Consider the following 16,107-nt stretch of genomic DNA (forward strand, 5'->3'; position numbering starts at 1 on the left):
TGAGTAAAGGGGGTTTTGAGTCATGAATGAATGGCAGAATCCCATCTTTTTAGAACAAGCTGCAAAGCTAGAATGAAGAAATTCTCTCTTAGTAAAAGTAAGTAAGAAAATACTACATTTTTTCTTATATTATGACTTTTATTTTCCATTTCTGTTCTTAGAGCAAAGTGTAAGCAAAGTGAAGTTTCTTGTTTGAATGCAGAAGCTGACAGTGATTCAGAATTTTTCCTCTTACAAAATGTTTCTCTTGCTTTTTACTAGGATGAAGAAAAACAAAAACAAGCAATTTGATAAAAATCAAAGATTTGGTGTTTACTGCACAAGCTGTCTGAATAAGCAATATAATAAAATGCAGAAGTTGAGGTTGAGAAATTTCCTCTGCTTTACGAACAAGGAAATCTTACTTCTTGTGACACTTTCTATGATTGTTCCTGACCAAAAATCGGAAATGTAAATTTTTTTGTCATCTATTGCAGCAACAAACTTTGGTAATAGCTAAAAATTACTGGAAGTAAAATATATTTTAAAAAACTTTAAGTTTCCTAATAGTCTGAATGTAGAGAGAAAAGAGGAAGAGAAACCTAATTCCAGAAAAATGAAGCCAAAAAACATGTAAAGGCAGCATGAAAAGAGGAAGAGAGAAAGCATCTGCATATTAGGTGCATGGTCCTTGTGTATTTGGATTGTAGTTTTTATTTGCGTTTTTTGACCATTTCCTCTTCGTTTCTACAGGTCTTGCCATAATAATTAATTCCTTGGTGTTTAGTTTCTTGGTTTAATTTTTTCTTCTGTTGTTTGTGCATTTGGATTTAGTTCTCATAGTAATACACATCAGTATTAGGTTTCTAGTTCTTTTCATGTCTTAGCTCAGCTCCTTTCATATTAATTAGTCTCTTTCCCTCAGTTTCCCTGCTTGCATTCCCAACCAGATTTTAAGTTTTAGAGCATAGAAATATCTAATTAATTCCAGTAATTAAGAAAGATTCTGTTTTCTGCTGACCCAAGTTTATTTTTCCTGATTGAAGTGTGATTTTAAAACCCAATCACGTACCAAACTGTTATTTTTGTGTACCCCTACACCCCTCTTATTCTGTATATGCAAACGCAAACTCCCACTAAACCACACTGAATCATGGAGTTCCACAGGGTTCTGTGTTTGGACCAGTAGTATAAGGAATCCCACTGCCTAGTCAAAATTAGTGAGTTTGATTTAGCTGGTCAATGTAAATCAAAATTATGAAACTTACCTTTGCTGAAACTATCAAATCAAATAACTAATAATTTAAAGCATGTACCAGATATGTTGAAGCTTGGATGTCCTAATTGTTTTGTTTCAAAATTCAAGACAGTGATTGTTAGCTTTGAAACTTAACATTATCTCCGTTTACTGATCATTTTTTTTCTGTGTAAAATAATGCTATAAATTAAAAGCAAAAACACCTATTTGTCTTCTTGTTGCCTCCTAGCACATGGTTTATAGCTATCAAAGTCCTTAACAGTAAAACTGAAAGCATTAACTGACAGTGGACTTCAAAGTGGGTTCATAGTTCATACATTTTATTTTCTTCATCAATAGCCTACACTGGTTTCAACAGTGAAAAACAAAAGTCATTACTCAACACTTTGCCTTTTCCGAGGCTGCAGCTGCAAGATGCTAGCACACTATTAAAAACCACCAATGAGTCATCACCAAAACATCTTTCTGGGAGTGATTTTGTCTTTTCCCCCGCTACATCTTATATACTTTCAATGTAATTCAAAGACACTGAATGTGAGCAGCCACACATTTCTGCCGACAGATGTCAGGGTTTTCTGTTTTGCCTTAGCAGGAATCCAGTTGGATGTAACAAGCCCTGTGAATGAAGTCTGTTTCCTTACTGCCTCGCTGCAGTCTGCATACAAAACACATTTTTCATTTTAAAATGCTGTTAAAGTCTCAAATTTCTGACTCGGTCTTTCAGTCAGCCAAACAATTATCCAAATAATTCTGCATATGTTTAAAAATATTTGTCCAGTCTTTGATGGGGTTTTTTCCAGTCAAAATCCAGACTTTCCCAAACTGCAGACAAACAATGGAAGTAAATGAATTCTCTACTTTGCATGTTTAATTTCAATTAATTCAAGCTTTATTCATACAGATCTACCTCATGTGTATTTATTAAGACATCTGTTCGTCTGTTTTTTTTTCCTAACACAAAGGATCACATTTGTTCCTGGAAGAAGGAAACAGGGGGTCTGCAGAGTGTGTGCCTGTGTGTGTGGGTGTGTGTGTGGGTGTGTGTGTGTGTGTGCACAAAGCAGCATCTAAATGCAAGAACCAATCAGAGACCTGAACAGACACAGAGCCCCCCAAGTGCTGCTGGTTTATAGGGCCCAGCTTCAGAGAAGTCACATGACTTCCCATCGAGCGGCTGGACTGAGAGGGGAGGAAGAAGAGGGCGAAGTGAGGAAAGAGGATGAAGAAAAGGAGAGAAAAGAGGGTCAAGAGGGTGACGATGCTGTGAGGTGTGAATTGAAGGTCTGGTGTGAATGGATTTAGAAAACACAGACATAAACGACAGTTCTCGGAAGTGAAATTGTACTGGCTGATTGACGCCAGTAAAATTAACAAAATGAGAAATAACAGACGGAGAGGCCAAGTCAACAAAGTGGAAAAATTAAGGATGAGATGAATCAACATAGACAACTGAGAATGGCTGCAAGATACTGTGCTGTACAGTTAGCATCTGATGGTTTGGACTGAGAAGGAAGTTCCACTTCTTTCTACTACTCCCTCATCCTCAATTAAGTCAAATCAAAGCGCATCCCAAAACTTCTGAAATACAACCAAAAGTCAATAACATCCCGTGGTCAGTCAGTACTTAGTCTCCATGGTTACTGCAGGCACAAGTTTGTGGACGGAAATTGATGACCAAGGATTCCTACAAATTTCTAAATTCATCAATTCTTTCACCCCAATCGACACCTTTAGTAGTCTGCAATAATGTCTGGAAGCTAACTAGAGTGCACAAGCTAGTTAGCACTTAGTTGCCATGGATACTTTGGATGGAGGCGAGTGGAGCGACATTGCTGACCAACAAGACACACTGAGTTTTGAAGCTGGGGTTTCTTAAAGAAAATTTTCTGTTGTGAAAAAAGTTGACAGAAAAATAATTACTCCTCAGGATACGTGACTACAATGATTGAACAAGTGAATGAGTTGGAGGGAAGCTTTATATCCTGTTGAACCAACATTTTATACAGATAGCCCATAATAAGTTCAGCAGTATCTGATTTGGAGGCTGGTTCTCTGCCATGGACAGTAGACAGGAGAGAATATATTTCATAGAGTTTCACATACAAACTCTATAGAAGGGATGAAGGTGTTAATGGCTACTTTTTTGTCTACTATTGAGCAGATTACGATAGGACTGGGCAATAAATCAATAACACTATAATATGATAGACATGTGATCAATATTAATAGATAATATGTCTGGTAAAACATTCAATACTCAATATATGGAATATTTACTGAAATCCAATCCAGAACCGCACAGCATTCTGGGAGATGTAGGCATAGGAAAAACTTTAGACCTCTCAAGGGCGGCTAAGCAAGGTTGGTGGAATTAACTAACTCACTCACTCTTTGGTAACCTAGCAATTCACTCACTCATTGGTTACCTAGCAACAACCTGTCGAACAGCTTGAGCAGAAGCAGTTTCAGTGGTTTAGCCATGTGTCATAACTGCCAAAAAGTAAAAACATCAGCGTGGAACAGAAACTGTGGATAAAATAGGAAATGTTACACCACCAGTTTAGCCATATCTCAGATATTTAAAACAAAAAAAATAATCAATAACTATTGATTATATGAGATGCTTATATGGTGATTTGTTTTTCAGCCATGTTGTCCAGCCCTAGATTATAAAAATAGTTACTCATGTCTGTGCTGAATGTCTCTCTTTTTAGGACATTTCAACTTTTTAATAAACGGTATGTACCCGCACATTCACTTTGAAAACTTTTAACTAAACTTAAATAGTGGGGCTCTTTGGCTAACCAAACAGAGACTGGAAGTATAGCAGACAGAAAAAGGATGAAGGATGTACTTCTGCTACAAATATCATCCATGCAGAAAATGTGGGCAAGACAGTTTATTTGTTTTTGTTTTTACCCATCACTTTTTGTTGGCGGCCATTTTCTTCACTCTGAAACAATTGTATTAATAATAAAAGAAAGAGGACTGAAGAAAACACAGCTCCTGCTTTCACTCAAGTAGAGTCAACGGCTAGCCCATTAAGATGATTCCAGGTGTTGTTTGTGAGCATAAAGTTCATCAGGTGAGAAAATGTTTTTTTTACAGTGTTTTTAGTTTTCTACGTAACATCTGCTGATAATATGAAATCAACCTCTCTCTCCGAACGATCCTCTTGCATGTTTACCCAATATAATTAGCTACAGCTGTGACTCATTTTTTCACTGAGCCAAATGAGGAAAGAGAACATTTAACTGCAGCTGGAGTCTGGCTATGCATCAGCATTTCAACTTCCTATTAAACAACCATGTTAGCTTAAAATTGTTTTTTTAGGGCCAACTAACTTTTTGTGGAAGGCAAGTAATCTGCAGCGTGAGAGATATTTAAAGCTTGAGTGACATGACAGATGGAGTCCTCAGAACATAGTTTACATTACTATAAAGTTATTAAACTCAAACCACTAGAACAAACTCAATTTGTAGAAAACATTACACTTGAACAACGGATAAGTGGTTTGGTCGTATGAAGTAATGTGATTCTTGGGAATTATTACTCAAAACCAAAACAGAAATTACGTCTCTCTGTTTGTAGGGGTATTTATTTATTTATTTTTACCTCTGTGCAGTGGTGGGCACATGTCTGCTAATTCACTAATAGCAAGCAAATTTTTCATTTCATTTCATGTAGCGCTTTAGCGTTTTTGCTGACTTTGAAAACGTTTAGCACATCTAGCTAACCCCATGATTCATTTTTCTGGGTAAATCCTAAAATCCTAATTTACTTGGATGTTATCAGCTGTTGAGAATTCTTCAAGTAGTTAAACGGTTACATTTACACCCTTATTTTGAAGTGGAGAAGACTCTGTACAGTTTACAGTTCCTCGCCTCAAGTTCTCTTTTTTCTTTTACATATGAATTTTTTTTGAGAACCTTCTTGCTGATACTCTTTACATTCTCCGCCCATGCAGTTGTGGAGCAAATGACATTTATTCTGCACCCAGATTGAATGGTGCTGTAGTTCTACAGAAAACATTTCAAGATATTCTGATGTCCTGCATGCTTTATGACCAAAGTCCTACCGTGGTCAATTAGACAAAATCACCAATAGTTAGAAATACTCTATAACTGTAAAGCTGAAACTATGAGTGAAAGGTCTGTTCTAAAACGTCACTTCTTGAAGTGCAACCACGTATCGTTCAACACTAAACTCGAGCCTGTGGACGGTAATGTTAAACATCTTATTGACACATTGATCAATCTAGTTGAAGTCAGTGTGTGTGATCCTGCATATTGTGACACTGATTCAATACCTGTGCTGACACCAACACTGATAACAGTACTTTTTTTTAATTTTAGTTTGATATATCATCAAATTTCTGACTTTCGGGTGTTTGGAAAAAGTTTACAGGTGTCTACAAAATACTTTAATAGTGTATTAACATGATTTGTGTGATTTTTTTCTACATAAACAAAATGGAAAAAATGATCATTTGAGAGCAAATTGAAACTATATTTGAGGTAGAGTTGAGAAATTACAACAAATACTAGGGTACTGGTTTGTCTGATCTCCAAGTCACAACATTTTGCCAAACTTTCTTCTTCTCACTGGATAGATTATCACTTTATGAACCTTAATCTAAGCTGGTGGTCCAAATCACCACTTCTGATTTGGACGGACATAGCCTGTTTTTCTTTTTTTTGCATTGTTTTACATATTTCTTCTTTTCAATATTGGAAATTAGTTAGACAGTTGTGAGCCACATGTCTGAACACAAGGTAGCATCAGCCATGTATTCCAGAACAACGATAAAAGACAGATAATGCATTATGTCACTGAATGTACTTGCAGAAAATAACCACACAAGTGTGCAAAGTCAAACACATCCAGAAGGCTCATGATAAATGAAGGGGGGTGAAATGTGAAACAGATGTCACCCTTTTTGTTGCGAGCACTGATGTCGACACCTTTCAGCTAAACAGACGAGAGTTTTTGAGTGTTTTTTTTTAAAAAAAACTCATTTGAGGGAAGGCTTCCCATAAACACCTGTTTTGTTCCGGTTAATATCTCTTGTCATGGTGAAAAAATGATGGCCTCAGGGAAAAAGGAGAGAGAAAAGAAGGTGAGGAGGAGAGAGTGTCACCTCCATACCCCTCTGTCTGCGAAAGGGAAGAGCTCGTGTGGGATGAACACATTCGTTTATTCATTCTGCTCATCTATTTTCAGCCCAGTGGGTTTATGGTTATTGGAAAGGCGTTGCCATCTCGCTCCTTCCCAGAAGGAGTCAATATTTCTCCCTCTCCTTCATTTCTCCCTCCGTGCTTGTTTTTTTTTTTTTTCTCTAATTCAATATTTTCTCCAAAACACCACTCTCCCTTTTGAGCGCGTACGAGGGGGGAAATGTTGGAAGGAAGGCGTCTGAAAGAAACAACGCAAAAAAAAAAAAAAAAAAGCGAGGTCACAGAGTGCAACCTCAGCACCAGTCATGTAAAAACTTTACTTGGGACAATTGTCTCCCATCTTTTTCCTCATCTTATCACACTTCCATCGCTGCTCTGCCCTGCGTACTGATGCATCTTTATCTCTCCCTTGTTCACAGCTCTTGTGGCCCTCTTGAGACCAACTGTGGCCAATTTACAATAGCTGATGTTTGCTAATGACTCTTAATGACGACTTGTTATGGATCATAAAACCTGGCTCTCCTTCTGCCAATATCAACTTTAACTACAGTGTGGGGCAGCCCTGATAACACACACTGGGACTTTTATCGGGTGATGGAAATCGGCTTGGACAGCGAGAGCATGCATGCGAGTGGGAAATGTGTGCAAGGAAGGGAGGAAGGCAGGGCGATCGTGCCTGTAATGTGAATGCAGCTGTAGCATTAGTATGGACGAACGAAGGGTGTCAGGGGGAGAGGAAGGGTTGTTTTGTATCAACCCTCCCTCACTGCCTATCTCTCCCTCGCTACATAGTGGCAGCATTCCCACAAGAGATTTAGGGAGGAAGGGGCTTTATTTCCCAGAAAAAAATACAGAATCATGCCAGAAATAAGCAGTTTGGTTTGGACCTCAGCTCATAGCTTCATCATGCCATGTTTGTGTTAAACTGGGGGTTTGAAATGTGGTGGTTGTGGGATCAGTCAGAAACAGCTTTGCAGGTTGACACAAGGATAAAAGTGTGACCCCCCTGCAGATTTACGGGACAGAAATGTGTGTGTGTGTGTGTGTGTGTGTGTGTGTGTGTGTGCGGGTGTGCGTGCGTGTGTGTGTGTGTGTGTGTGGGGGGGTGTGTGTGTGTGGGGGTGTGTGTGTGTGTGTGTGTGTGTGTGTGTGTGTTTATATTACTTGAGTGGATTTACATGCTCTGAAATATACAGATTTAAATTGAAAGTGTACTCCACAAAAGTGACGTTTTACAAAAATGCATTCCTTTCAACTATTGCTATTTACTTAACGGGGCAGTATCATGTATTTTCCAGGCACATTGTGACATTTTTTAGCAACATCAAGTTGTTATGAAAATGCTATGAATCAAACATGAATTTAAAAAATTTTGACTTTGCAATTTGGCCTCTGTCTCTTTAAGAAGCTCCTGCTCTTTCTGACACTTCAGTATGTCACCACAACAATGTTTCTCCATTAAGCCGTTTACAATTATTCTTATAAGTGTTGCACTAACAAGTAGTTCCTATTATTAACGTAGTTCCACCAGGTGTGTGCTAACTCAGCCGATAGTCCGAAGGATATATTATGTAAAAATTTAATTTTACATTATACACCCCCTTTACAATATTAATAATAAAAGTAGTAATTAGTTTGTGTTTTTTATCCATTTCCTGCCATGCATGTTTTTGTTAATTTTATTTTGTTTCAATTACTTTTCAAATCTAGCCTTATAAACAGAATATTCATCGTTAATTTGTATTTCATACATATCAATCTGGTTAATTCAATTTTCTACATTTACCTGGCTTCAGATAAATGAATTAAAATGTTTATGACTATTTACGGTCAAATAATGGCTGAATATCACAGTTTTTGGTGTGAGACTTTGACTGTAATTCATAAACAATTCTTTAAAAAAAACAGTTCTTATTTCAATAAATACCTCTAATTTTTCTAATGAAGTTAATGTCACCACATGCTTAATCATCACCAGTGTTTTAAAGAATAAATATTTAGTGTAGAGTAATCCAATTCTAATTTTATTTTATTTTTTTTATATATTCAAAAGTTAAACCATGATCATAGACTAGTTTGTATTCACCTGTATAAGTTAGGTGTGTTTCTTCTCTGGATAGTTTCATATTGATAGTTTTGATGAACCATCTACAAAAAAATAAAGAATAAAACATGGTGTCGGTCAACGTTGGGGTGTTGGCGCCCCCTCGAGGCCAACCCGGTTCAGTACATCTGAACGTGTAGATTGGTAATCTATTTGTCTCCCCTTAAGCCGTCAGTCAATGATTATCGATTCAAACCACCGACTCAAAGTTCAACGTAAGATGACTAAAACAGGAGCATCATGTTTCTGAAAGCATTTTCCTGCAGAGTTTTGGCCTCATTTCCTCGCCGGAAGCCGCTCTGTGCGCAATATGCGGCTCTTGGACATCCCAAGCGGAACTACTATAACGCCGAGAAGCCTGGGTGCCCCGGACCCGGCGAGGCGGCTCACGTCCGGGTGGTGGATCTCCGCAGCGACACGGTGACCAAGCCGGGGCCGGCGATGCGCCAGGCCATGGCGCAGGCCGAGGTCGGAGACGATGTGAAGGGGGAGGATCCGACAGTGAACGGTCAGAGTGTAAAAGAGGCTAAATATGGACTTAACGGGGAGAAAGTTGATAAAAAACAAATAAACACAACTACTTTATTATTATTTAGTATTTTTTTCCAACTAAAGGATCCAGACGAAAACTACAAACTTTACTGTAGTTGCAGTGATTTTATATAACACGGAGTCCCTGCTCGAAATTTCGTGAAAGAGGTGTACGGAGCCTCGTGCCGGAAGAAAAACGGCGAGTGACTGAGGGTCATTGCGCGTAACGGAAACCCTGTCAATTCTAGACACTAACAGGTACCATAGAATTGCACAAAAATCCGTGAGGGACGGCGGAGTCCCTGCCCGAAATTCCGTGAAAGAGGTGCACGGAGCCTCGTGCCGGAAGCCCGTTGAAAGGCTGTTTACATCGTTTTAAACTGCGTGATTGTGAGCGTGAGTGGGAATAAAAGTGCCAACAGGTATTTCGTTCCATATAACACAGTAGGAGTGTAACCGGTAAACCTTTTATGGATGCAAAAGCAAGAACCCCCCACTTGATGACTTTGTGTTTCTGTGTTTGATATTGTAGTACTTGTATGTTTCTGCTTATGCCAGCACTATTTTCCATGATCTGAGTTTAGGTGCGTTACTGTGCATTTATCTCGTTAACGGAACTCTGCATGCAGTGGGTGTGTGTTCCAGGGGAATGTTTTGGTGGTGGGACTGTTTTTCTGTTGGATGCTCGCTGACTCTGGTGTGGACGTATAAAGTTCGTCTGCATCGGCGTTAGAGCACCTAAACCACCCAGCTGTACTCCTGCTCGGTTATGTTCATTAAAGAAGGATTAACATTATTCCCTCCTGGGGTGGTTATTATCCATTTACAATCCATCCGCGGGCCCCGTTAACAATATGATGTAAAGCACTTTGAAATGCCTCGCTGCTGAAATGTGCTATACAAATAAAATTTGTTTGATTGATTAATAGACCAACACAGGGTAGCACTTAATTGAAAAGTTTTCTTTCCTTGCTTAAGAAACGCATCCCCACAGCATGATGCTGCCACCATCCTGTTTACCCTCCACACATAACACTTTGAATCTAGACATTTTTGATTTCTTCCTCCTGTTTGCTGTGGCGAAATGCTAACAGGACAGATTTGTACAGAGAACAACAGACCTGAACTGTGGATCTCCGTAGCTCCTCCAGAGTTACTGTGGGACTTTTTGCTACATTTGTCCTTACAATTTCCAGATGACGCATTAAATAGAGCTTTGATTAGGGCTGCATGATATTAGAAAAACCTGCAGGAAGTGATAATATTGGTAAATATGAACAACTTGCAATAGATAAACAATTACTTAGCTCACAAGTGGCAGTTTCCTTCTGCTTCAGGATCATTGCATGTAGTTTTAAAATAAATGTAAACTTTGTTTCTAAAGCTTTTCTTTTTGCTGCATTAGCAACAACCAAATATATTCCTAGCACAGAGCCTGAATGCATCACATTGATTTTCTGTAGTCCAAGCTTTTCTCTGCAATATTGATCATGTAATAACAATAAATCCCTCCATAGGACATATAGGAATGCATGTTTTATGACAGAACCCTCTCTAATTAGTCTTGTTGGTTTTCATTATGTTGTTTCTTCTATATTTATGTCAAACAACTTTATTTTATTTGTGGCGATCAGAGTACAGGGGGTTTGAATACAAACAAGTGCCATATTTTCCATATGTATTATATTTTCATGTATGCGCTACTTTGTGTTGGTCTATCACATAAAATCCTAATAAAATAAATTGAAGTTTGTTGCTTTGAAGTGACAAAATGTGAACAATATGTAGGAGAATGAAAAAAAAAACTATATTTGTAAGTTTAGAGTAGTGTATTAAAGCACTGAATAAGTATTTCACTTAACTTTTTAAGAAACTGAATGTTCCTAACTGAGGAGTTAATGATTTACTGAGTTTACGAGTTGCACAAAGAGCTTTACATTAAGCTTACCTGCTTTAAAACACAGACACCTTTGCTTTTTTGACCCTCATAAAAACTGAGACTGGAATTTTTTTTTTCTGAACTTTTCTAATTTCTGCAGAGTTACAGAAACTTGCAGCAGAAATGTTTGGGATGGAGGCCTCCCTGTTCGTCCCCTCAGGAACCATGAGTAATCTCATCGCAGGTAAGCATTCATTCGCAGGACGGAATGCTGCGACGGCACGTTTTGTGTGAACGTGCGTTTCTCCATGCAGTGATGGTGCACTGCAGGGAGCGCGGCGACGAGATGATTGTGGGAGATCTCTCCCACCTGCACCTCTGCGAGCAAGGAGGAAGCGCTCAGGTGAGAGATTTGGAGGAAAGAGAAAACATTTCCTGTTGTGCGCCGCACTTTAAAGGGACACTCTGTCCTCCTATGTGTTGACACAGCTGGCCGGCGTCCACGCCACCACGGTGACCACTCGTCCTGATGGGACATTTGACTTGAAGCAGCTGGAGTCCAAGATTCAGCACGGTTACCCCGACTCCCATTACCCACACACACGCCTCATATGCGTGGAGAACACACACAACATCCAGGGAGGACGAGTGCTGCCTCTGCCCTTCCTGCAGGAGGTGTGTGTCCTCTCACAGGCTTCACTGGAGATTTTTAGAATGATGTGGATTTATTTTTTATTCATAACTACTGCTGTAATCAGGGCCAGACTTTACAAAGGACTCTTTTTGTAATGAATGAATGCTTTGCATTGCACTTTATATAAAATGTGCAGACCCATTTTTATCAATATAAACAATACCCAAGTTTGAAATTACTTATAGCTAATTGGAGTTGTAGCCAATAATAACTTTATACTTAAAAAAAACATAGCACTTGTATGTTTTGAAACTTTTGTAAACTGATTATGCTGGCTTTATATATGTATTGCACAGAAATTAAAGTAGTTTTCAGATATTCAGATTGTTTTTATATGGTGAATTTTAAAATAAATAATAAAAAACCCTCAATTATAGTGGTACAATAATCCCTGTGATGGGTTATACATTTCAATCCAATTTTTGGTCATTTTAACTTTAAGCAATGGTCAATTTAACCCAACCTTTGGGTAGTGGTCAAACCAGCCACCCAACCCTGTTGAGTTAAACCAACCCAGTTGAGTTAAACCAACCCATCGTTGGGTCGGTTCAAATTTGACCCAGCACTGGGTGACAAATTGGGTTGTTTTTAACCCACCATTTTTTAGTCTGTACCAACCCCAGCCATTCCCAGCCGGTCGCCCAGCAACATAAGCAGAGCTCCAGCACATTTGGTCAGCTGGTTTTACCGACGTATTCAATGTACAATGGCTGCTGGAAAAAAAACAAGTGTTTTTTTTTTGTTTGTTTGTTTACTTACCATTCAGGAACCACTTGCTGCATTCTTATTTTTTGTGCAGACAGCTCTACCAATGCTTTTCAAAGACATACAGTTGCATAATTGCACATCTGTTGAGTTGGGGAGAGGGGCGTGGCCAGCAGCAGTTTATTTGGATTTAAAGTGACAAGAGGCCCTCAAACAGCTCGTTCTGAAAGCAGCTCAAAATAGGCAGAACTGAGCAGAATAAAATATTATTGTGCAAAAAATGCAAAGAACATTCTTTATATAGACCATAAACCTATGCTAACTTTTTCAAGGACGCATAATAAGTAACCTTTAAGGTTTGTTCTTAAAATAACATAAGTTATTCTTCATGTATCTCAAACAAACTGGGCTTTCATCATGTCTAACATGTCTGTATCACTCTTAGGTTCGTGCTTTAGCAGATCACTACGGCTTGTCGGTTCACATGGATGGAGCGAGGGTGATGAACGCCGCCGTGGCCCTCGGCGTGTCGCCGTCCTCCATACTGCAGCACACACACACAGTCAGCGTCTGCCTCTCCAAGGTGGGTCACGGGGGTTCGTGATGAAACAACGTAGATTTTTCCCAGAGATGGAGTTGTGTGACGTTCCCCGGCTTTATTTGTCTCAGGGTTTGGGCTCGCCGGTGGGCACCATGCTGGCCGGACCTCGGGACTTCATATCCAAAGCAGTTCGCTGCCGTAAAGCCTTAGGTGGGGGGATGCGGCAGGCCGGTGTCCTTGCAGCAGCCGGAAAACTGTCTTTGTTGGAGATGGTAGGACGGCTTGAGGAAGATCACCACAATGCCAAAACCTTTGCTCTGGGTGAGTGGCTCACCATTCTGTATTTAAGAAAAAGATAAATTAATCTGGGTGTTGTTGTCCATCACCAACTGAGGGATGCGGTGGCAGTGCTGTAGATTAAATATGACTGGAGGTATGAGATGTGACGTGTACATATAATGGATAAGAATGTCGCAATAAATCCATTAATAACATGATAAATTAAAATTCCATAAATTTCAATTTGCATTCTCTCTCTTTCTACCAAAATCTCAACAGCTCTGGTGCTTTGGTCTCAACTAGCCCTTTTGTTTACGGAGACTTTGTTTTTTCATTTTGGATGTTTAAATGTCTTCCGGTTCCAGTGTTAAATGTTCAATAGAATTCAACGTTTATTGATCTTTGAGAATGTGTACTTGCATTATTATACCATTTCAATTGTATTACTTGAAAAGTTTGATTGATATTGCTAATTGCAATAACTTCTGGGAAAGATTATTGTCCAATAAATTAATTACACAGATATGATTTGGAAAGAGTAGAAATTGTCACCTGGAGTAAAAATTCATTTGAATTTTTCTCTGACATGTCACATATTTGAAATAAATAAATATTTCTCTTAATTTATTTGTGTTTTTCCTTCTACCAGCTCTGCTCAACTGCGAGCCCTCCCTGTTTGACGTGGACATGTCGGCTGTGGAGACAAACATCCTGTGTTTCAGAATGAAGGATTGTGCCTTGAGTCCCCAGGACTTCTGTGCCCGCCTGGGTCAGGTCGGGGAGGGGGAAGAGGCGTCCCTGGGGCAGGGAGTCCGGGTTCTCATGCACCCTCATTATGGGAACTCCATCAGGGCGGTGTGGCATCTTGGAATATCCCCTGAAGACACCCAGCTGGCTATCAAGAAAATGCAGTTTGTGGCTGGTCAGCACTTGAACAATAGAACCTGAGTGTCTGAATAATAACACTAACTATATAATATTAAAGGAGTTAACTTGGCAAGGACTCATATGTGCTAAAAAGTACAACTGGAACTTATTTTTCAATAAATTTGATCTTCACCCTTTTTTCTTTTTTTGATTTTGAAATATTAAGTTACGCAAATACTTTCAGTATGACTAATAAAACATTTATACATATGTATGTATAAGATTTATTCACTTAAAGAGGAGGATTTGCTGGAATAATTTCCTTTAAAGTAAATCAGCTTAATAGAAATAAAATAGAAATTGCTTTATAATTCATTCCAGAGTTCGTTTGTTTTTTTTACTTTGTTGACATGTGAGCACCAGATACTCAAAACACAGCCACTTGCATTTTGTAGGTTTTAACATATAAATAGTAGCATTAACAACTAACTTTGGTTTTATCTAACTAAAGTATATTCCTCCACTTTGTTGCTTTCTTTGTGAAGGTCAGACTTGGGGAGTGCTGTGCCTCTTATCATCCCCCTTCAGAGGTTTTTGAAGACAATTGATTGAACTGGATTTTATTAAGAGTATTGTACTAAAGGGACTGAATATATCCACTTTGCAAGACATTTAAAAGAAAAATAACTTGTATAATAACTTCCTTTTATTTTACAATTTTTCCTTTGGAGTGATTGTGCAAGGCACTGGATGATTACAAAATAGCATATTCAAACATAAACTATTCAGTATCTGAATGATTTGTGCCAAAGTTGAATCACTACATATGTGTTTTGATTGTTGATTCTATGTTGCATTGTGTTTCTGTGTTTGATATGATGTAAAGCACTTTGAAATGCCTTGCTGCTGAAATGTGCTATACAAATAAAATTTGATTGATTGATTGATTAATGTTTACCTTCAAAACATACTTTACCTTCCGTTTAACATATGGCCACTAGATGGCTCTAGTGCTTGGTGCTAGTAAGTAGTATAGTACAGTATGCGATAGTAAGCAAAATCTGACACACAGAATATGGCATATTATTCAGTAGCAGTAAACTATGTAATATTGTGAGATGTCACAAAAACAAACACACTGTTACTGTTTAGGCCGCAGTGAGAATTTGTGACAAAAGCTCTGGCAGCGGTGGGATTCGAACCCACGCCATCGAAATGACTGGAGCCTAAATCCAGCGCCTTAGACCACTCGGCCACGCTACCGTTCCCGCCTCATTCGCCATCCTCCAATGTATTAAACTGTATCAGAAAATATAATCCTTGTTTGGCTGCCTAAGGTTTTCTTACAAGCTGACCTCCTGTTATAATGGTACACAGCGTCCTTTACCTGATCATAAAACGTTTTCAAAGATCGTTTGAGATTATTATCTTTATTTGGTGGTCGCTGCAATAAATAAAAGGTCTTATTTATGTAGTGAACCACCAAATGAAAAGAAGACCTCTATAGTTCAGGAACAGGTGAATCAAACCGTAATTAACAATTGTTGTGTTTTGCAAACTACTGATATTTTTCTGATCCAAAGCAGACCAGACTGACTAAAATGAACCAAAACAGTTTGGGAAAAGAGGAAACGTGTGCCTGTGAAGAAATAATCATATTTCATTGGAATGAAAAATTAATGGTCATTTAGTTGTAACTTTTTGTTTTATGATCAAGTTGATAAAAACAGAAGGAAATATGATTTCAAGATTGTACTTGGGTATTTCTGTAAAGGGAATAAAACTCAAACAATATGGACGATGAATTGAAAATTTTTTGCTTGTATGAGTTAATGGAGAGAGAGATTGATGTTGCACCTTAGACTGTAAATTAATTTACTTTTCACATGTGTACAGTAAGTAATGTAAAAGTTCATGGTGACGTTAAATTTAATGAATAATCATTCAACTGTCTGTTGACTAATTTAGTGATTGATTCACTGATTGATTAGAGTATTTACTCAGAGATTCTTCCCAGTATTAATTATCCAGTTAACTATTGGTATTTGGTCAGTTTCACGACTGCAGATATAGTAAATTACTCTATGTTCAAA

At 38.4% G+C, this 16,107-nt stretch overlaps 1 protein-coding gene and 1 non-coding gene across 2 annotated transcripts; one reads left to right on the forward strand and one right to left on the reverse strand.

Moving 5' to 3' along the window:
* The first annotated feature begins 8,679 nt into the window (after positions 1–8,679).
* Positions 8,680–14,211, forward strand: tha1 (threonine aldolase 1). Its single transcript, XM_032575091.1, has 7 exons — positions 8,680–9,026; positions 11,089–11,172; positions 11,243–11,331; positions 11,418–11,603; positions 12,773–12,910; positions 12,997–13,189; positions 13,797–14,211. Exons 1-7 carry the CDS (start codon positions 8,759–8,761, stop codon positions 14,093–14,095), a joined length of 1,257 nt encoding a protein of 418 aa, XP_032430982.1. The 5' UTR covers positions 8,680–8,758; the 3' UTR covers positions 14,096–14,211.
* A 984-nt stretch (positions 14,212–15,195) lies between these two features.
* trnal-uag (transfer RNA leucine (anticodon UAG)) lies at positions 15,196–15,277 on the reverse strand. The gene has a single exon. It is a non-coding gene; the product is annotated as a tRNA-Leu (tRNA).
* Between the last annotated feature and the right edge of the window lie 830 nt (positions 15,278–16,107).

The sequence above is a fragment of the Xiphophorus hellerii genome, chromosome 10 (assembly GCF_003331165.1).
Source record: "Xiphophorus hellerii strain 12219 chromosome 10, Xiphophorus_hellerii-4.1, whole genome shotgun sequence".
In the NCBI taxonomy this organism is placed as follows: Eukaryota; Metazoa; Chordata; class Actinopteri; order Cyprinodontiformes; family Poeciliidae; genus Xiphophorus; species Xiphophorus hellerii.

Bases quoted from the DNA above. Each gene is read 5' to 3' on its own strand.
- tha1 (XM_032575091.1), top strand. From the start codon at position 8,759: ATGTTTCTGAAAGCATTTTCCTGCAGAGTTTTGGCCTCATTTCCTCGC. The intron at 12,911-12,996 runs GTGGGTCACGGG...TATTTGTCTCAG, and splicing joins TCAGCGTCTGCCTCTCCAAG to GGTTTGGGCTCGCCGGTGGG. The intron at 13,190-13,796 runs GTGAGTGGCTCA...TCCTTCTACCAG, and splicing joins TGCCAAAACCTTTGCTCTGG to CTCTGCTCAACTGCGAGCCC.